The sequence below is a fragment of the Centroberyx gerrardi genome, chromosome 20 (assembly GCF_048128805.1).
Source record: "Centroberyx gerrardi isolate f3 chromosome 20, fCenGer3.hap1.cur.20231027, whole genome shotgun sequence".
NCBI classification, from domain to species: Eukaryota; Metazoa; Chordata; class Actinopteri; order Beryciformes; family Berycidae; genus Centroberyx; species Centroberyx gerrardi.
Genome location: NC_136016.1, coordinates 19,628,831 through 19,650,905, shown reverse-complemented (window position 1 = coordinate 19,650,905; position 22,075 = coordinate 19,628,831). Strand labels below are relative to the sequence as shown.

Genomic DNA, 22,075 nt, shown 5'->3' with positions numbered 1-22,075 from the left:
GTTGGAACCTACCAGTAGACAAAAAAAGTGTTTCCTTCCCTTAATGTGTCAGAAAGAGAAGTGGAGAGAGAGAGAAGTGCTGGAGAGAAGCTGTGTAAATGCTTTGAAAGGGAGAGGCTGTGCGTGTGGATCCTGTAGAGGCGAACAGAGATATAACCGTTGTTTATGAGCATGGGCGGGCCGGCTGACAGTGTGTGTAAGTCAACAGAGGCCGGCCCACTCGGAGATCTACTGGCATGCATTAATCAACCACCAGGGGAGGGGAGAGCGGCTCCGCACACCTCCGCAGGGCTTTCCAGCCAGAGAGAGGCCCGGGGACGGAAAGGCAACGACCGCAAGGTTATTCCACCTCCAGGAGACAGAGCAGCACTTTGATTTCACTCGACTACTTCTTCATAAACGTCTACACAGCTGTGGACCGCCACGATGACAGCAGCAGACTTTTTAGCGTCAGAGAATGGCACGTCTGGAGTCATTTCACAGTTATGAGTTATTACAGCAATAATACCCCAGAGTGCGTCCTTCAATGTGATTATGGGTACGACAGTGATGCAGTAGATGCGAGGTGCAGCTGAGTATTATTGGGTATTATTGCCATTTTACAACAGTTACCAATGCATGTGCAGGGACTGAGAAGTTTTCTCTAAAGTACAATACAGATATAATAAAAAAAGGCTCAGGAGGACAACTGTGATAGCTGTGAAATCTTCAGCACAGTTGGAACTCATTTTTTGAGGTTCCTGGGTTGAAAATAAAGAAAGGCAGACTCTTCAGTTTAAACAATGAAGTATATATAACAACCTGGGGGCTGTTGCACAAGAAAGCCAGCACAACTTCTGCACTTTTTTTTTAAAAAGAGCATTTTATTAAAACAAAATGCATATTTACAAGGCAAGAGATAATCCTTCGGTTGGAAAAAAGCACTGTACCTATACAAAATGGGGAGGAATATGCATACAAAAACAGCTTGTGAATGCCATAGATGCATCATAGCACTTATAGCTTATTACAGTGTCACTATCACCCTGAAGTTTTAATTTGTAGAATTTTTGTAAGTCTTTCAACAAGACTAACAAAAAATCCTTTACACAGAACGTTTTGGACACCAGACAAGAAAAATCTAAAGTAAAATGGCTTTTGGAGTAGTTCAGACATCTTAACATAGTACAGGCAGTGGGTAGAAAAAAAAAAACAAAATCATACAGCATAATCTGTTATTCACAGGAGCACAATACTCTACATTCTGTAAGGATAGAAAAGAGAAGCTACACATTTTTCAGTTTAAATAAAAATACAAATTCAAGAGGACAAATGGTAATTTTGAGGAAAGATTCACCAGCTTCAGAGTAGAAACATTGTAAGCTCCTGAAGCAGGAACAAACCTCCACAGAAACCAATATTCAATTATATTAAACATTTTCCAACATAATTGCTGCTCCTTTTTTGTAATGGGTGAAATACAACGGTGCAGACGGAGGCCTTTTCCCCTCCCATAAAACAACAATGTCCTGTCAGCTTTAAAGGACAGCTGATGATGATGCCAACAACAATAGACACCCTGTCACCTTGTCATGTTTGAGACGGGGTGACTGCGGCTCAAAAAGACATCATGGCATCATGGGTAAGTAGTTCTCCTGTCACAATAAATAGGCGAGATTGCTTAAAAGGTTGGAGGAGAAATCATCAGATTTCCTAAAAGAGCTGTATCAGTTCAGGCATTAGTATTAGGCATCTGATATTAGGAAGCCCTCTTCAAACTAAAACTGACAAACCATTGAGATGTGACACGTGAAGCCTTTGTTTCAACTCCATTCCACTTTGCAAACTATTTCAGTGTGCTTTCATCAGTGGAAAAAACAACACCTGTCAGATACAAAAACACTTTCTTGTTCCACATCTTATCTCGTCATTCTTATCTAGTCCTTGCAGCATTTTGTCATCATCATCATCTTTCCTCTCCTGTGCTAAAATAATGCTGATTTATCTTCTGTCAGTGTCTCCTGTCTGGTGTCTCACAGCCAGGGATGCCAGGCAGGGTCCATGCGACAGAGGTTGTCCAGGCTGTTGGCTGCAGCCACCAGGGTGTTGACCTTGCTCTCCCCTCCCTCGAACTGAGCCAAGTTGTGCAGGCGGGTCATGATGGCCGTGACGGCCTTCTGGACCAATGAGACCAACTGCTGGGAGTCCATGTTCTCTGGTTGGCCGGCGGGGGACAGGGGCATGGACGTGTCTTCCTGGGTCTTCTTGTGCCAGGCGATGATCTCGTCGCGAAGGACCGCCTTCAGGATGCCATCCACCTATCGGAGACAGAGGAAATAAGGAAGTGAAAATGGGGCAAGGCATTTTAATTGGAAGTTTGTTTGGTAGTAGACCACAATCCCAGAGCGGCCATTTTGAACTTGCATCACACTCGGGGTGAGGAACTCTACCCAGAAGAGCAAGTACAGCCCAGCTAAATCCTAGTGTTGTGGACCAAGATGCACATCGCAAAAAACATCAGGAATCAGACATTTATCATTTCACAGATTCCCAACTGAAAAACATATTAGAAATGAATGGATCTCAAGAATCTGGAGGGATATAAGATCACTTTTTAAGCTTACTAGCCAACTAGCTAGTAAGTAAGCTAGCAAACTTCCCTGCTAAATTCAAGCAGTTATAGTTGTTGTTCTCGAGATTGCTAGCTAATTTGATAACTGTTAGGTTTATCTGAAGTCCTCGCTGGTGTGTTGAAGACATGCTATTATATACTATACTATATATATATATATATATATGCGCCAATCATGTGGGTAAAGTTTCCCACACCGAGCGTTCAAAATGGCCACCGTGGGAGTAAGGTCAATAAAATGTGATAAAAGTTCAGTTTATATAAAATCGTAGCCGATCTAAAACATACACATAAAACAAAACTGTTAACTCCAATTTGGGGAGCATCAATCTTCCACGGGGCAATTTCTCTGTGTTGTTTGCAGCTTATTATGGTGGCGAAGAACTGAAATACATAACCATGTAAACCACGGCGGGGCCGCAACACCAGCAATCATCACCTAACTAGGCACACACTGTTCTCTTCCCTTACCTAAAGTGTTTATATGGTTTTAGGCTCCACTATATTTGAGTGGATGAATGTTACGTGTTTGTTTGTGTGTCGCTGATCCCTGGAAACGTCCATTTTCCTTGACCACAAGAAACAGAGGCCACTGGGATACGGCCCGAGCTAGTTCAACTTAGCCGAGTGTTTTGTTTATTTGCGTCTTCACTCCCGGTCCCTCCACATCACTCAGGCTCAAAGTACAGGGGAGACCTATACATAGACACCACACGCCTGTCATTACGGCTCTGCTGTAGATAAACTATACAAAGCCTCCGACTGCTCATATTTTCATTGTATTGTTTTTGTTTGGTTGTGCCTTAGTGGGCTTCCTCTCTGGGTTTATCTTTGTAAGTTTGAGCGCTAAACAATGGCTGGAGAGTTTCGCAGGAGCCAAAGATTTTGACAGCGCGAGGACAGAGGAGTGCTATTCTGTTATTACAGAGGACTGTTATTGCAGAATCCTCATGATATTGTCAGAATGAAATATATACTCACCAACACTGCCAGCTGACTGAACCTCACATCTTATAAAAACTTGTCCTAAAAACCCCTCCAGCACTTCTATCAATTCTATCTATCTATCAAGTATCGCCATTTTGCAAGTACACATATGACTAAACATAAGCCATTTTTACAAAACTTTGACTCAAAAGATATATTCCTTAAAGTGATCCTCTTACGGGAATTCCAATTTTCCTCTATTTATGTACATATATGATTAGAGCTGTTTAATGAAGACATTGCTTAAGTTTGGTTTTGTTTGAGTGGTTAAATTTGAAGTTATTGCATTTTCAAAATATCGAAAATTGCTACTGCTAAAATCATTAAAATCACGCCAAGTTTCCAGCATTTGAACTAGAAACGAGTTTGCATCATTTGAGTAACAGGAGCTGGTATTGTCGGACAATCAGGGTCCAGTATTGTGACTGTTCTGTGTATGAGGACTTAGTAGTGTTCAAATTCATTCAGTAAAAACCCTTTTAACTACATTCATTTGCAAAACATCATGGAGAACATTATTCTTATCCTGTGCCGTAGTATATTTGAAAAAGCAGGGTAATACAGGACTTTTAAGATCAAGCCTTTCCAGACAAACTACCTTGAAGTTTGGCTGTGCGAAGCATCGTGCCACGGCGATCATGGAGGCGGTGAGCGGGCCGGAGACGCCGATGGTGGTGAGGAACTCGGAGATGTTGGGCGTCAGGCGGAACGGGACGGGCCGGTTAGCGTCCAGGTCGCCCGTGGCGTCGTTTATGTCGAAGCGGAAGTAGGAGACGTTGAGCTTTCCGGTGTCCTGGAGGCGGAGGACAGAGGTAAAGGTAAAGGTTAAGGTACAACTCAGTCATCATATAAACAAGCGTGTGGGAGGATGGGAGTGTGTGAGGGACATTTTATATAAAGCAGTAAAGCAATACTATTGTTCAGATGCACCAGTTTATAACCACTAAGAAACAAGAAAGGTTAGCTATAAATATTCCTTTCTGCAGTGTACTCCGTAGTCCTCTTAGACCATATAAGCCATGGAAGAAAATTACTCGTCTCCACAAAGGCTAGGGGAGTTACAAAACAACAAGCACGCAACAACGAAATGGCTGCCGTTATTGATCTGGGTGCCCCAGACACAGTAAAACGTCAAACTATCAGCAGCAGGACATCTATAATCCTCAGTTCACCCCCCGCTCCCCCTCGCTCCCCGCTGAGTTTAATATATACAGCCAAGTTTTCATCTTTAAGCCTGCGTTTATGTGCGAGAGGGCCGCCGCACGAGCAGCCATTCCGGGGAGATAAGCTCCCTTATATGAAAAGGTGAGTGGCCCTGACAGCTTTATAGCAGCGCATTTCATTCCAACTCTTACTCCCTTCTCCTCCTCCTCCGTCTCGCCTCTTCTCCTCCCTCCTCCTCTCCTCCCCCTCTCTCTCTCTCTCTGTGTCATTTGCTCCTCCAGGCCCCGGCGGAGGGCCTCAAGGCAGTGGGCTGAGACACCGGCAACCCCCAGGAGGCTGTGATAAGCCCGCAGACAGTTGGCTGAGGAGGCAGCGCTCAGAATGCTAATCGCCAGCCTAGTGACCAGCGACGGCTCCATTCTGGGGCTCGTGTCAAATGGGATGACTCCACATAAACGTGTCACATGGAGCAATTTGGGATCATGAACTTGACCGCGAGCAATAACGGATACTGGGTAATCTTTTGAAAAACGTCACTGAGTCAGAGGGGATGGAGAGGAAAATGACAAAAGGGCATTTCAACAAGTTCTGAAGAGACGATGTGATGCCTGAGAACTCTGCTTGTGAAGAAGAAGACAGGGGTTGAAAGGATTATCTTCTTCTTTATGTCTATAACTGACTGACCAATGCACTGAAGGCTGGGCACTATTGACAAAATCAAATATCACAATATTTTACACTGAATACCTCTATATTGATAATGTGATGATATTTTGGGGATGAGTACTGGTGCTTTCATAAGATATTTACACACAAGAACATTTTGAAAATTAGTAATGATTATTAGTAATCCGTAATGTGTAATCAGTAATGAGTATTGTGGACATGATGAGCAGGTAAAGCCAATCGCTGTTCATTTTACTCTTACTCTACTTATAAGTTTAGAAAATTGTGTCACTTTACTGTAACACAGCCGTTAAGACCAGGAAGAAGGAACATTTAATTTATTTCACAATATTATGATAACCAAAACGATATGTAGTCTCATATCACAATATCGATATTATACGATATATTGCCCAGCCCTAGCTGCATTTTTTTTTTTTTGTTGAAGCCTTGCAGCATCAATAGGCTTTGCATAGACAACTATAAAAAAAAAAAAATGAGAAGGGGGTCTCCATTTAGACGGGGTGGGGCACGATGTTATGGCTGTGATGTCCTGTCCTTGCTCTCTCTCTCTCTCTCTGCTTGTGTGTGTGTGTGTGTTTGTGTGTGTGTGTGTACGCTCTCCGCACCGTAATCCTCCTGTGTCTAATGGGATCTGCGGAGTGGAACAGGCAGAGAGGGGGCTTAATACCAGCGCTTAGCTGCCCGGAGGAACGCCTGTCAGCAAAGGCCGATTAGGATCAGAGGGGAGGGGTGGCCGACTGACACAATCATCTTTAATAATGACTTTGAGAAAGCTGTCTGCGGACCCCGAGCGCCAGACGGATGCACGAGGACTCGGGCGCACACACACACACACACAGACACACAAACAAATGCACACACTGCCTCTTCAAATTGAAACGTCTTTGATAGCTGTAGAGCAGAGGGACTGAATATAACGTTCTGTCAAAACATCCTTCGCATTGACAGCGGCTGGGTGACTGATAGGCCTAGCGTGAATGTCATGGGGGAGAATGGTAATTCATACGGCCAGATATGGAGAGAGTAATGGTGATCTCTTAATGCATCTATGAGAGCGTATACATATTGAATTAGCCCCCCCCGTCACATGGATCCCACTTGCCCTTGACAGTCCAAGATGTGTGTGTGTACGTGTGTGTGTGTGTGTGTGTGTGTGTGTGTGGCCGACCTGTGCTATCTGCAGCATCTCGGGGTTGAGCCTGTTGAGGTGGAGCATGAACTCGGCCAGGCCAATGAGGGCCAGCTGGATGGTGAACATCTTGCGGAAGGTCCAGTAGTCGGTAGCGTTGGGGAAGGTGTGGAGGGCCCACTCCTTCAGCATGCTGCGAGGCACCATGTTGCCCTGCACCTCCTTCAGGATGTCCCGCAGGACCTGGTAGAGAGAGAGAGATAGAGGAGGAGGAGGAGGGGGGAGGAAGGGTTAGGTTAGGCAGGTGGCTGATGGATAGCTGTGGTCCAGCTAAAATCAGGAGTCAAAGTCAGGCCCAGTTTGTTCATCACAATGGAACTCAATCCCCCGACTTGTGATGCTGTACAATATACACTCACTGGCTAAAATAACTGGAACACCGGTTTTCCTTAATCTGATTATCTATGCTGTTTTGTGACTTTCAATTCATGTGCAACTTTTAGTTTAAACTTTTAGTTTTTAGGTTTACCGAAAGTCATTGTGGGAAATTTAGGAAATTACTAACTGAAGTAGAAGTAGACCAGGCAGGTTTCAGGGAAAGTGGGTACACCAAAAAAAGTTAATTACAAAACTTCATTCTCCTGGTCCTGATGATAACACAGTCCAAGAGTATCCCAATTTGGATTTTTCCTTTAAAATGCATCTCTGGTATACACAATGAAATCAGGTTTCTATTTTCCTTACAAAATACTGATTGCTGCACACGTCACTTCTTATCATAACATTTACATCCTTTAAAACATAGTAAACGCCTCGTCTTGCCATGAGTGATTTTGCTCTAACTGATGACAATCTAGTCACTCAGGATGCATGTTAATGCCGGGTGTAAAGGGCGTCACAGTTGTATCAAGCTGTAAAGGTACTACGACGTTATCTGTGAGTGTGTGCAGATGTGTTTATTTGAATGAATCTATTTTGTGTCCCTACCTGGTGGCTGGCCTGCGTGCCTCTGGCCTGTACGGTGGCCAGGCGGTCGTAGTAACGGGAAATGGGGTTGTCGTGCTCAATGCCCTTCTTGGCACAGCGCTGCTTGTAGATTTCCACCAGGGACAGAGACGAGGGGTTGTCCTCTACCAGCCGCATCTGAGGCGACACTGCCACCACCCGGGGCACTGGAGAGAGGGAGGGAGGGAGAGGAAAAGACAGGACAGCGGAGGGAAAGGGGAGGGGTGAGGAGAAGAACAGAGGGAGGAAATAAGATGGAAGGAAGCCCGAGGGAAAAGAGAAGAGGAGAAGGTGGCAGGAAGGAAGGAGGTAGGGAAAGGGGAAAACAACCAAGTCAGTGACAGGACGACTGTAAACATTTGGTTACACTCGCTAACAAACAGTCCCCGTGTTACCACAGTGTAAACCACAGATCTAAACCTACAACTAAAATACTCCAAGTTGGGAAATAGCTGCAATATGAGGTGACCAAGCTGGGTCAAAGGGGGCAAAATGCAGCACTTGGGACTCGTGATGAAAACAGTCTAAACATTTACATACGCTGGCACCCAGCGAATCAATACCAGCCATTCCAGTTGGGAGGAAATGGGTTGGATGGGACCGCTGAATTCCCCGTCCATATTTCCCCTTAAACAAACCAATCAAGTGCAGAAATGGAGAGTGGGCAAACATCTGGGTGGAGGCAAACCTCCAGGGGATGACAGGAGAGGAAATTGTGCTTGAAAGAGAAAAGAAATTGTGTGTGTGTGTGTGTGTGTGACAGAGAGAGAAAGAGAGCAAAGAAAAATGAAAGGAGAGGGTCATTGCCAATTGTTCTGAGTGCACAGTAGCGGTGGAGGTCATGCGTTACTTTCTGATCTCCAAGGACAGAGAGCTCTGATCAGACCTGTGAGGGACAAATAGGTGTAATAAGAGAAAGAAAGCGCGCCCGGTTATTTCTTGATCAAAAAACGCTCTGTTTTTCTTGCCCAGAATGCACTAGAAAGAATCGCTCAGCCATAAGCTCCCACAAATCACCTATGGTGGCCCAGGGGGGACAGCAGACACTTGAGTATATGACAACTCAATGAAAAAACACAACAGGGTGAAAGGCAAAAAAAGGCGCTCCTTTCCGCTCCTTTTTAATTTCACAGGCTTTTAAGAACATTCAAGGGCATTTCTGCCGCCAAGTCCCCGTTAATTTCGGACCCTGATGCACACACGCGCCCACGCCTCGTGTCCCCGGTCCTACCAGTGAAGAAGAGGTGCCTCTTGGTGGTCTCCTTCCTCTTCTCCAGACAGGGGTTCAGGAGCCGCAGCAGCTGCAGGACCCTCTCCTCCCGCCGTGACTCGGTCAGGCAGGCGTCGTTCATCACCAGGTAGGGGTAGATCTTGCCGTTGTGGCCGCGGATGTAGAGGCGCCGTGCCGCCGTGTTGTGTTTCTGAACGATCTCCACTCTGGGCATGAACCTGGAGAGAGACGCACAGAGAACAGAAATGAAACCGAGGAAGAGGTGTGGGGAGGAATGAAATGTGGGTACAACTCTCCTTGTGTGTGTTTGTGTGTTTTTGTGCGCATTTGTTTGTTTTGTCTAACATTTATAGAAGCGTGATGGTTGAGTGAAAACTTCACATTAAGTCTGAACCCAAAGGACCTGGCTTTAATAAATAAGCAATGTATTATTAGCAAATGATCAACACTTTTTTTGAGCTTTAGTTGGGTTTGGGCTCACAAAAAGATATACGCCTCAGGCAAAGTTTGGGTTTGGACCAAACTTTTTGGGGTTTCGTTCAGGGTTACGTGGCCTGAGTTAAGGTCTAACTGAGTCTTTGTAGAAGTGACTAGCAGGGAAGGAAAGTAGCTGGTAAATCTCTGAATTCAGCCACTTTCACAACTAGTTTTAGAAAAGAACAAGACCTCTAAAACCTGCTAAAGTGGCTGGTAGAGCAGACAAACTTAGGCACCACAGTCAAAGTTTATCAGCATGTGGCTGGTGTTAATTTCCCTCCCTGCTTACTGGACCCAAGTGTGCGAGTGTGGGCGAGTCCTCTACCTGGCGATCTTGATATAGTAGTGCGTAGGTTTGGGCATGAGGAACTCCCCGGGGATCTCCACCTCGGCTGTCTGCGCCGAGAAGTTGCTGAGGAAGCGGCACTTCTCCTCGATGAGGAAGAACTTGGGCAGCTGCTTGGTCTTGGCCTCCAGTATCTTGATCCACTTCTTCAGCTTGGAGATCAAGTTGTGAAGCTTCATGGAGCCTGGCACACTGAAGTCAAAGTCTGGTAGGGGAGGAGAGAAAATAAAGGGTTATGGTTACATGTCCCAACAGGAACCTCACTTCACAGCGCTGGCCTCTTTATCTCCTTATTTCCCCTATAGGAAGGATGATGCACATTGAATAAACAGAGAGTTTAGTGTGATTTTAGTGCCCAGAACACCTGAGAGCTATTAGGTAAAAATAGTTCATCAGCAAAAGAGTGGTGTGACCTAGAGGCTCAGCTGGCTAAGGTGCATACCATAAACCAGCAACATCTTTGAATCTGGCCCAGGACATTTGTTGCATGTCATCCTCCTCTCTCTCTCCCATTCTTCCTGTCTCTCTTCACTGCGACTATCCAATAAAGCAGAAATGCTAAAAAAAAAAAAATCTCAAAAAAGGTGCTACACTTCAAAAAGGTTTTCAAGAGTTGCTTGGCAACAAATAGAGACACAACCTGCACTCACTCCCCTTCCCCAAGCCCAAGCATGTGTTAGTGCTATTAGTATAAATTTTGAATGAAACATGACAACCAAAGGAAGGGAGATACACAGATTAAGAGCAGCAATAGCCTGTCAGTTAGAGAAGCAGGTTGCAAGTGATTGGATGGCGGACAGTTGAAATCCTCGGGCTGGCTGAGAAAATCTGGATGGGCGACTGAAATGAGCAAGAAAACTAAAGCCCCAACTGCTCAAATGGAGCTGGTCTCAGCAGCCAATAGTACAAGACTGTAGAATGTTTTAAATGTGTTGTTAAGTTACCTTGCCAAGTTAAATAAGGGTTTAAAAACCCACGCATACAGTATAAACAAGGGATGCTACTCAACTTAGAGTCAAGTAGAATCAAACTATTAAAAAAGCTCTTCATGTTTTAAAGGTTTTGGGTCACATGAGATTTCAACAGTCACGTGGAAAAGCCTATTTGAAACAGCAAACAGCTAAGATTAATGAAAGTGAGATCTGGCTATACACTATAGGCCGAGAGGGGAGTCAACAAGAGGGTAAGGCTACGATTTTATTTACTTAACCCTTATTTACCCAGGAACGTGGACTAAGAACACCTTGTTAGTCACAGTGACGGCCTGGGGGGGTTGTGCTTACACAAACTTACATCTGGCAACTGCCCATTACAAACACTATGTTGCACTGCTGGGCACTAAAGTGGAGCAGTGGGGGTACAGTGCCTTGCTTAAGGGCACTTCAAGAATAAGTTATTCATGGCAGGCTGGCAGCACAAGGAGAGCTGTTTGCTCTTTCTACTTAAAACTCCCTCGCGGAGGCTGAGAGCTGATTAAATCAGAGCTATAAAAATGAGAGTCTTAAAGTATTAAATTCCTGATTCAAGTCACAACTCATATTGCGCCTAACATATTGCGATGAGCTGTAGCAATAACAACGGAAGTGGGAGAAGTGAGGCAGGCAGGTTTTCCATTTTAGAGTAAAGCCCCCAGGACATCTCTGTAACACAGATGCACACACACACACGCACACACACCTCTCCTATTTCAGTACACCCTGTTGTGCCGCCTGTTATAATGAAGCCATGAAACGGCAAGGCCTTGCCATTTCAAACCTGTTCAATCTCTCCCAGAGTGAGACCTCCTAATACTTTAAATAAGCCCTTTAAAACAGCCAATGTTCTTTTCGTAGCGGCCCTATTTCGCTACCCGTCTGCCTGCAATTCGGCTGCCTCAATAGCAGAGGTAAAATTGAAACAGTCCTGAGAAATTGCAACCCGACAACAATTCAGGATCATAAAAGTGTATAATGCCTCCAAATAGAATAAAAGAGACATGCTCCGGTCCTTTCAAGCCATGAGGCTATGCAGTAATACCATTCCATCTTTATCGGGTATAAAGCCTATTACCTGTTTAACAGCAGACAACTGCACATAAGATACAGTGTATTATGTTAATGCAACTCATAAAAAATACCTTAATATTTAATGAAGTGTAAAATACAGTGTATAACGTAAGTCTTTTAACCAAAAGGTCCTTACAATTTAGGCAGGTTTGTCATTTTGATTCAGTTTATTCTATTATTCACCGACTGCACTGACAAGATTTTATTCAAAATCACAGTCAGCGAAAAGGCATCTACTGCAGCAGCTCTTTAAATCTACATTAGAAAAATTGGCACCGCTGCACTACAGTAGATTACATTTTCAACATTAAGACGTTTCCCCAATATATCTACTGATCTGGGAGCTATCTGATATTTAAGAACAGGCACTGTGCTCTGTTTTCTTGACAAACCAGTAACTTTTCTTCCCCTAGGACAGTTATGAAAATCATGACGTGACGACCATCCTTTGAAAATGTTTCTCCTTCCATTTTTGCCAACAATAGATTAAATAACTAAACTAAATTTTTAATGTTGTCATAGTACAGAATTTCTATTCATTATGCTCATCGTTGACTAATTTTTTAAAATTAGTTTGCCAATGAGAATCTTGGTGACATGATTAAAACTATTCACAGTTGCTGAGAGAAACTGGAGTGCGGCGCAGAAAGTACATCAGAGCCAGTGAGACCACAAGAGAGTAGCAGAGAGGTTATTTTCAGTCGCCCTGAACCCATATTTGACCTCCGCTCTGTCAGCTAGCAGGGGAGTGGGGCTGCTGAGAAAAAGAGTGCTGCGTGGAAAACTAGCCAGGCCGTTCTCTGACCTGTGAGCAGGAACCAGCTCCGGCCCGCCTGACAGACCGCAGCAGAGCAGCAGCACTGCTGCACCAAAATTATGGACCCAGACCCAGGAGGTGGGCTGCCTCTATATATAGGACTATCCTCCCCTCATGCACTGCCTTGTTCCTGACTCAGTGTGGGATTGAGTGTGTGAATGTGTGTGTTGGGAGTTCACTTGACTCTCTTCTATCTGATTGGCGGGCTGCACTGCTGAGCCATTCAGAGGTCGACAGCAGCGGAGGGGTTCCCAGCTTCTACTAGCAGTAAAAGCTTAAGACTGATGTCTGAAGACTAATTAAAGGCTGTATAAACTAAGCCAAACTACTATGCAAAATTAAACTGAGTTGAATTTAACAATGCTAAATGTCATTTCAGCAAAACTTCATTTCAGCAAGGCTTTCATGACTCTTCCACGAGGAAAGAATAAACAAGCCAAGAAACTTATGCAATTTTTTTCAGAGAAGGCTCTTCTGACAAAGGTCTCTGGAACAGATCCACTCCTAAAACAGTAACTCATGCAAATAGCATTCGCCGTAATTGGATTTGAATGCCTCCCCACTGCCAAATGTTATGTGTGCACACATAAACCCATATTTTCCGGCCCACAAACCCTGTGAAAGCGAGTGAGCCACTAACGTGGTGCGGGGAAGGGGAGCTTGGCTGCTCAGCAGCTCTGTAAACCCTGTTTGTTCCGCTCCAGAAGGCTTGTGTGGTTTCTCCCTCCGTCGGCCCCGTTCCCCCGCCGCCGTGCGTACAGCTGGGCAGCGACGGTCGCCAGGCACCCTGCGAGGCAGAAGCCCTGGTGACGCCTGGCTGCGCCAACACAGCTGGCACCCCAACATCTGGTAGGATTCATCAGTGCAGTGCTTACACTGGCTCTCGTTTGCTTGTTCATTCACTCACTCATTCGCTCTGCCGTTCTCTCATGCTTTCGCTTGCTAATTCCACCACACCTGTCCTCTTGTTTTTCCTCACAGGCTCTCGCTCCTATTGTTTTCTATCTGTTGATCTCCCGTTCCTCCGTCTTTTATGCTCCTTTCTCTGTAATTTTCTATCCTCCTCTGTTCTGGCTCCCTTCTTCCTGAGTCAGGCGCTCGTTTTCTCCCTAGCTGCTTCTCATTCTCTCCCTCTCCTAGTCCTCCTCTATCCCAGGGCCAAACACATTAGCTCTATTGGCCACTCTCAGGACCAGTGGAGGGGAAAAGCGCTGGGGAAACTGGGGAAAGCAGAGAGGGGGAGGCGGGAGGAGAGGAGGGAGAGGCGGTGTGGAGGTGGACTGAGAAGGAGAGACTGGGCAGTTCAGTCTGAGTCTATGCGGGTGTACATGTGTGTGTGTGTGTGTGTGTGTGTCAGACCTAGGGAGTGGAGAGGAGCCAGCGGAGAGGTTTATTTGAACGCCGAGAGCTGGGGGAGCAGTAGCAGACATTCCTTGTTTAAACTGGGGTCCAGTGAACTGTGGTTCAACTCCCTTATGTAATGTAGGAAAACAGACACGCGGCTTCCAAAAACAGGGGAATGATTGTTTTGAGGAAAATGTCTCAGTAGGGGCCTTGGCGGAGCTCGAGCTGCACCTGTCCTGTTGGATTCCACAGCCTGAATCTGAATCTGAATATGAAGCGCTGAATGACTGGGTGCTTCATCGCTGCCTCACATGAATATGCCTATCAATAAAAGAGAATTTCAGATTTGAAATATGTTAATCCAAAGCTGCGGAGGGATCAAAGAACATTCGCAACTGTCTTCCCATCGGCAGAAACAGAAGAGTTTCTACCAACCCCTAATCTGTGATGTCAATGTACACCGCCATAGAGAACGGATTGGAAAAGACGGAAAAAGGTGCCAATAGGAATTTTCTGCAGTTACAGCCTTGATAATATACAGCTGATTTGGAAATACACGCCGATATAAATATTGACTCCACTGTCAGTCTGTAATTCACACCGTCACATGGCTCCAGGCTGTATATCACCATGGCATTATACATTATTCTTACTTTTCTAGTCTAGCATTGGAGGGGGGTTGTTTATGTTTACGAATGCTAATTGGACTCTCCTGGGAATGAGTGTTTTTCTCTGTAATGAGAACATGATTGCCACTGAGATAGTGTTTTAGACTAATATGAAGCAAGCAGGGCAGGAGAATAACGGCTTTGTCTACCTGCCACAGTAGGATGGTGGATTCCAAAATTCACTGTCCATTTCTAGTATTCACTTTTGGTACAGTGAGGAATATCTGAACAATGGCTGGTTACCTGCCAAAGAGGATGACACAACAGGCGAACCTACCAGCTACAGCCAAAATGTACCAGCATTTGACTGGTGGCAGGTGGTAATTTCCCTGACTAGGCTTAGACAATATTGGCCTTTCAATAAAAATCAAATATCAGCCAATCAGTGTTGCCCACTGCAGATATGATGGAGGTGAGGGAATTTTATTCAACAGCTTCAGGCGGTGCAGGCTGTAAAACCTGCGTTGAAACCTGCCTCACCCTGGCTGAAGGTGCTGCCAACTAACATAATAATTTCATTATAATGGGTTTCAGTGGAGAGTTTTAGTGTCACATGGTTTAAATACTGTTTCAGAGGCTTTTAAATCCCACCAAGACTAAAACTCTGGGAGAAACACTAAATCCTTATATATTTATTTGGCAAGAATATGGTCAAATTAAAACATATTCTTGCCAAACATACAGAATATCGCCTATGAGCAGCTTCAATTTGAAGGATATTGGTATCGGTATCAGCCTTCAGAAACTTGTACTGTACTCCTGACATTGACTGTCAGTTAAAAATGAGTAAATGACACTGCAGCACTTCTCTGTTCATGGTTCCAGCTTAATATTGTTCTAAATTAGATTTTTAAAAAAGCACACGTTTTATTTTACTGCATATTCAACCTGGAGCCGTTTTAACGCAACACTCTCCATGTGTCAGCAAACTGCAGCAGTGGGTTAGCTGGTGATTTTCCTTGCAACAGTGTATTTCTGAGATGATCACTGGGGCGCTGCACTGGCTTAAGATTATGGCAGTGACTTGTGTATAATCAAAACCACTATTACACACAAGTATAGACCCACACACACTGACAGTCTAATAGACACAAACAAACACACACCCATACACTCATTTCTGACCAGTCACCAGCCCCACCCCCCTCCCTAAAATCAAATCATCTGGTTGGGAACCTTAATTACGTTGCTGAACACCACTGTTCCAGCTGCTCCGAGCAACAGTCCAGTCCGTCCTGTGCAGCCCTGATACGAGACGCATGGCTCTCTGTGCAGATATAACGTAGCCAGGCAGCCACAGTCCCACTGTCTCATCATTTGGACCGGTGTGGACACCCTGCAGCACGCAGGTCGCTCCTGTGTGCTGAAAGGTGGTTGATGTCACCTCTGATGCAGGGCCCAAGGGAGAAGAGCGAGGAGGTGTTGCTTGTTTTGAGTTCGATACCTGCCTGTTTGTCACACTTTATCATGTCAAATACACACAAAACAGCTTTATTTTGTTGCCTGAAAACAACAGCAATGCTTGGCACTTTGTGTCTCTTCAAATTTTCATGGGTGAGATGCAATTTCAATGCGCAAAACCAACGATGCTGAAAGTTAACAAGACCAAGAGTCATGAGACTAAAGTGAACTAAAGAGGAAGTTCAAAAAGTAAATACAGAAGAAAGAAGGCAGGTTTTTTTTGACGGCTAACTGTTCTGTCTGGTACTACGACTATACAAGCCAGTTGTGAGGTTCTTAAAGCCAACCAACCTGTTGTGAACTGTCCCTTCATCTTCTGGAACACGGGGTCCTGGGCCGTGGCCTGGGCCCGGCGGGCCAGCGACTCGGAGGCGGCGCTGGAGAACATGGTGGAGACGTTGGAGACGTTCTCCAGACCGACGCCAAAGGTGCTGACCAGCTTCTTGACAAAGTTGAGCGTGTGCGGCGTGATCTTGGCGTCGGACACGGTGCCGCTCTTCTCGAAGGCCACCGAGTAGCATTTAGCCAAACCCTGCTGGAGCTGCCTCAAGACCTGCAGAGAGGGGGGGGAGGGAAGGTGTGGGACAGCCGTGTCAAAAATAATAATAAATAATCTAGATTACAATTCCCACATGGTAGGAAGACAGCAACTCCAGATAATAGACTGCAACCATAATCTTCTTCTTTTCAATGCATAGTGCTCACAAAACTGGCATGTTTTGACATTCATGCTTTGACAGACAATCTTGAAACCTGTCAGTTTACAATAAAATGAGCACTATGAATTGAAAAACAGGATCGTGTTTGCAGTCTATTCTTGGGAATTGCTTTCTTCCTACCATGTGGGATTTTTTTTATGAGGATAGTCGGTATACTATAGCTACATAAAACCGCCTTATCTTTAGCTGTTGCCTACTGTATCCCTGTTTTTTAAGTCAACGTCTTCCTCCGTTTCGAAAAGTAAGAAAAAGTGAATTTAATAACATGATTTCCTGAGTGCTTGCCATTTTTCTAAAGGAGATAAAGATTAAGAGGGAATGTGACCTGCCCAGCAATTTATGTTTTATGAGGGAGAGAGCAATTTGATTTCATGTGGACAAAGGAGACCTATTTTAATACAGGGGGTAAATATAATCTGACTCAATTATATCTAGACAGAATCTGGAGATGACGTGCATGTTAATGCCAGCTGCAAATGGGGCCTCGTCTTTTCTGCCAGATACTTGGATGTTTGAAAATGGACAAATAATTCTCTCCTATAACCCCAAAAGGTTCTTCAGTGATGCTGCTGTGATCAGGTTGTGTCCCTCTGGAGGTGATGTGCCTCTAGGAAACTACTTCCTTTTGCTCTTAAAAATGGACACACAATAAAGCTCAAGGTCCACTACAAACACGCATCCAAGTACACACAGACACACACACTCCTCAGAATGGCCATAGGTGCAACCAGGTGACGTCAAACCCACAGGAAGGGTGAGGGAGATAGGTGGTGATGGGATATCGTGCCTCTGTCCCTGCCTGCCCAGTGGAACGAAGCATAGAGCCTGCAGCTGCTGCTGAGTGCCCCAAACCATCACCGATAATCTCACACACACACCAACAAATTTCCGGCCCTAAATCCCTCGCCCCATCCTACATGCTCACCGCACCCATCCATCACCTGTCTTGGTCTTTTCTCCCCCCCTCCGCCGCTCTTTTCTCCCAGCCTTCCCCTCCACCCACGGACCAGCTACAGTGCTTGGATGCTCCCTAGCATGGCTAAAACACTTTGCAGCACCGCCAAGTTCAATTTGGACGCTCCCGTCAGGCCGGCTCTCTCTGCTGACATCTACACAGAATTAGCTCGAGGGGGTAAAAAAAAAACGTCTGGGTGAATGGGTGATTTTGGTCGACATGTGCTTCGACTTAAAAAGGGATTTGAGAAAGTACCAGCTGTGGAATGATGAGGTTATAGGTGCAATCTACTGTCCGGGAAACGCACATGGTTCTACTGGCTATTCCGACTTAAATGTCATCTGCCATAAATATGGTGGCCAAGTCTCTCGGCTCTGGATTGTTTACGGCAGCACATCGGTTCAGATAAGGAACAGGAGAGAGCGATGACCTCGTCACGGCTCCAGACGAGTCAGGCTAACGCCTTAGACTAAACAGATGTGTCAGCCCACCAGGGAGGCAGGCTGTGCCAAACTGTGGTCATCTGGTTGACCAGGTGGCGCACACACACATACACGCAAGATGTGCGCACAAACTTGCTTTCTCACATATGCGCAGATGCATGAGAATACACTCAACCACCTGCACTGTTTTCTCACCATCTGATCTACTGAGGACACATACCAACAAACACAGACACACGCAACACCAACGCCTTTGTTCTTCTCACCTCCTCGTGCCAGTTCTCCCTGAACCAGACCATCTGGTCCACGATTCCCTCCAGGGAGGAGAGCAGGGTGGGGTGGAGCTCCCGCTGCATGTGCATGATGCGGCTGCAGCGCCACATGGGGGCCGTGGCCCGGATAGGACCCGGGTCTGAGGCTCCTGAATGAGGCTGGGATCCCACTGAACTGGGCTGCTGCTGTCCAGATGCATCTGGGGGAGGGGATGAGGAGAGGATGAAGAGAGAAGAGAAGAGATGAGGACAGGAGAGGATGAAGAGAGGAGAGGACAGGAGAGGATGAAGAGAGGAGAGGAGAGGAGAAAAGAGGAAAGGATGAAGAGAGGAGAGGAGAGGATGAAGAGAGGAGAGGAGAGGAGAGGAGAGGAGAGGAGAGGACAGGAGAGGAGAGGATGAGTGGTGAAGAAAGAGATAAGATGTGAGAGATATGAGGAGGAAAACAGGAGGGAGGTGGAGAGGAGGTCGGGTGGATTTGGGGGGAAAGGAAGGGATGTGAGAGGAATGATTGAAGAAAGGAGAGACATAAAAGCAGATGGTAGTCAGAGTTGGAAACGGCAAACAGAAAAAAACAAAAAACAAGCAAAGACAAATTTTAAACTGTGCCTTCAAGGACAAACAGTTTTGAAGCACAAACAAATCTCAGACTTGGTCTATAATGCGTCAAACCAACAACACTGCAGATCTTGTATGTACAGCATGCAGAGCATATTGGATATAATATCAGCAAAGGCTCCTAAACACACACTATATGTACTTTCAATTTGAATAACTCAGCAGGGTAGCGGCAGAAAGGAGCTTTGAATTTTCAGAGTGTGGTTAAGAGGCAGCACATTGCAGCCAGCCATGTTTACTTACCACTTTTGTAGCGCTCCCTCTGCTCGATCTTGAGCGTCAGGTAAAGGGTGCGGATGGGGAAGTAGACAGCCTGGGGGTACACTCGTCCCACCTAGCAGATAAAAGAGGGTCACAGATTACATTTCAAAGACTCCCCCTCAGGACCGCAGAGGAGAGAGAGGAGGCAGACAGAGGCAGAGCGAGAGAGAGAGAGAGAGAGAGAGAGAGAGAGAGAGACTGACTCTGTGAGTGTGTGTGTGTGTGTGTGTGTGTGTGTGATCATACTGATACAGCCAGAGACCTCTGCTGTAACAGAGCGAGTGTTTGAAGCTTTGAGTCGGGGGAGTTAGGGGAAGTTAAAACACTTCATGGCTGAATTACAAAACTGAATGTGACTGATGATGAAATTGCCCTCCAGACTTTCAACAGAAGTCACTGACAACATTGGCAGGTTTAATGGTTGAAGTTAGTATATAAGAGGTTTCAAGTTTTAAACAAAGCGCAAATTCACCCCAAACTTGGTGCAGTTGGATTCCTTTGATAAGTAATGCAGCAGGTGCGTTACGGTGTCTACTGTCTGCATAGTGTAACTCGGTCTCTGGCGTCAATGCCACAGCTCGTTGCACCAGGCAGGATCAGTTAGCTAGGTAGCCTACTTTAACCAGCATCCTGGATAGCTTGCTGGCATCAAAATGCTACATTCATTGAAAATACCTGCCACAAAGCCAAGAAACGGAGTGAAAATCTATCCAAAAAACATTGGCAAGCTACCTCAGGACTAAATATGAAGCTAACCAGCTTGCTTGTTAGATAGTCTTCTTCATTGCTGCTGTTCTAATTATGCTCAAGTGTTTTATACTCTGCATTAAAAATGCTTGATGTACGTGATCCACTTAATACTTCCACAAGAGAATGATGCCCAAATCAACACCTGCAGCCCTTGATAAGTAGAGGCACATTCAGTTTATTCATCCCAGGGTTAAGACTAACCTGTGAGAGGAAACTTTTTTATATGCAGCAGTAAGTTTGAGGAATAGGTTTCCAAGTATTAAGACAATTAAAGGTCTAGGAGGTTTCAAATGTGCATTCAAGAAATGACTCAGAGGCCAATTACAATAGGATTATTTTTGTGTTTGATAATGGGTATGTTGCATTTTTAAAATCAATGTATACATATAATTGATGTTGAACAAGATTGTATTTTAGAATGTCACTGTACCCTACTTGCCATGGTAGATCTGCTGCATTTTATCCATCTGCAAGGTCAGATAGCGATATAGAAATACTACACATTTCCCTAATACACTGCCTACTCTAAAAGCGTAAATCATTTCTCTAACATACTGTAAAAGCCCGGAACAAATTCTCCAACACCTCCTTTCTGTGTCCATCATCCTAATTCCACACTTACCTCGTCACCACTTGACATCCTAATACATAAGAAGGCGGCCGCTGTGACAAATCACAGACAGAAATTGTAAAGGAATCACCCACTGAATGAGAGATAAACTCAAGTCGACACTGATATATTTGTGCGTGTGACACCGGGCTATCGCTGTGACTGCACAAAGCTAACGCCTAAAGGTAGAACATGAGCTGTGACATCCCTCCCCAAAACGCTAGGGAGGCAGGAACGGATATTTGTAATTCTTTTAAAAAGCACATGCCAAGGAAAAACAATCGCCGCCCCAAGTCAATATCACAGCTTTTTAAAACATTTCCAGAGACGGTGGGCTTGAATTCCAGGTGGGGCAGATCTCCGAGTCTGGCGTTAGGCCCGTGGAGTGTTGGTGGAAGCCCAAACCACAAGGTTCTCTCAGGTCTCGGAGCACAATTTCCTGGGCCGCCATTAGAAAGCTACCTGATCCCCTCTAGGCCCGCTATACGCCTGCAGGGCAGAAAGGGATACCTCCACACCCTGCCGACCAGACTGGGCTCAATACCACTGAAGGTGGGGCGAGGGTGGGGGGCGGAGGGGCAGAGGGGCGTACAGGAGAGAGAGACAGAGAAAGAATGAGAAGGAAGCTCTTTTCACACTTAGCCTAGGGCTAAATGGATTTGAGAACCTCTAAGCTTTCTCTGACTAGATCCACATTCCTCCGACTTTTAGCCCAGGGACTTCAGAGTGGGATTCTCACACTGCACAAATCAAGCTTACACATAAACTAACTTAGGTGTTAAAGCTGGCTAGGGTCAAAAAGTCATTAGAATGTAGTTAGCCTTGGACTAAGGACTATGGACTGTTCTGGAGCATGGCAAAACATAAAATAACCTCAGGTCAAATCTAGGGATGCACACCAACAAACTGTACTGGACTCCTCAGTTTGGACCCCTGGAGGCAATGTACAAGAGAGGGCAGAGCGGACAGTTCTTCTTGAGGAGGTTCAGGTCTACTTTACATGTTCTACCGATCAGCGGAGGCCAGTACACTGTTCTTTGCTGTGGAGGCAGCACCAAGGCCGGGGAGACAGGCAGGATTAATAAACTGGTGAAAAGGGGCTGGTTGTGTTGTCGGGGCTCAGCCTGGACAGCCTGGAGGCAGTAGAGGAGGGAGTAACGATAACTAAACTGAACTCCATCCTGAAAAACACTTCTCACCCTCTCTGTGGTGGAATAATGCAGCTGCGGAGCACCGTCAGCCTCCGCCTCAACCCCCCTTAAAGGATTTATCTGCTCTTTTGTGCCTACAGCCATCAGACTGTACAATGCTTAAGAGTCTACACAAAATATACTGAACGACCTATGCTCTGGACTAATCTATACAGCATTGCTTGCACAGTTTGTGTCTTCAGTACATGTATATAACAGGTTCAGATTATTAGAGTACTAAATTTACATGTGCCTTGCACCTTTTCTGTACATAGGGTTCCT

At 45.4% G+C, this 22,075-nt stretch overlaps 1 protein-coding gene across 3 annotated transcripts in view; it reads right to left on the bottom strand.

The window, feature by feature from the left end:
• Positions 1–884: 884 nt before the first annotated feature.
• The window catches only part of trrap (transformation/transcription domain-associated protein), a 96,280-nt gene continuing 75,089 nt past the window's right edge, over positions 885–22,075 (bottom strand). For all 3 annotated transcript variants that reach the window (XM_071911835.2, XM_078290699.1, XM_078290698.1), the window contains exons 63-71: positions 19,226–19,316; positions 18,359–18,564; positions 16,267–16,528; positions 9,620–9,845; positions 8,818–9,035; positions 7,569–7,753; positions 6,621–6,824; positions 4,197–4,391; positions 885–2,297 (exon numbers count right to left, since the gene is read on the bottom strand). In XM_071911835.2, the coding sequence (XP_071767936.1) occupies positions 2,013–2,297; positions 4,197–4,391; positions 6,621–6,824; positions 7,569–7,753; positions 8,818–9,035; positions 9,620–9,845; positions 16,267–16,528; positions 18,359–18,564; positions 19,226–19,316 (1,872 nt within the window). In that variant the 3' untranslated portion in view covers positions 885–2,012. The remainder of the gene's footprint in view (positions 2,298–4,196; positions 4,392–6,620; positions 6,825–7,568; positions 7,754–8,817; positions 9,036–9,619; positions 9,846–16,266; positions 16,529–18,358; positions 18,565–19,225; positions 19,317–22,075) is intronic.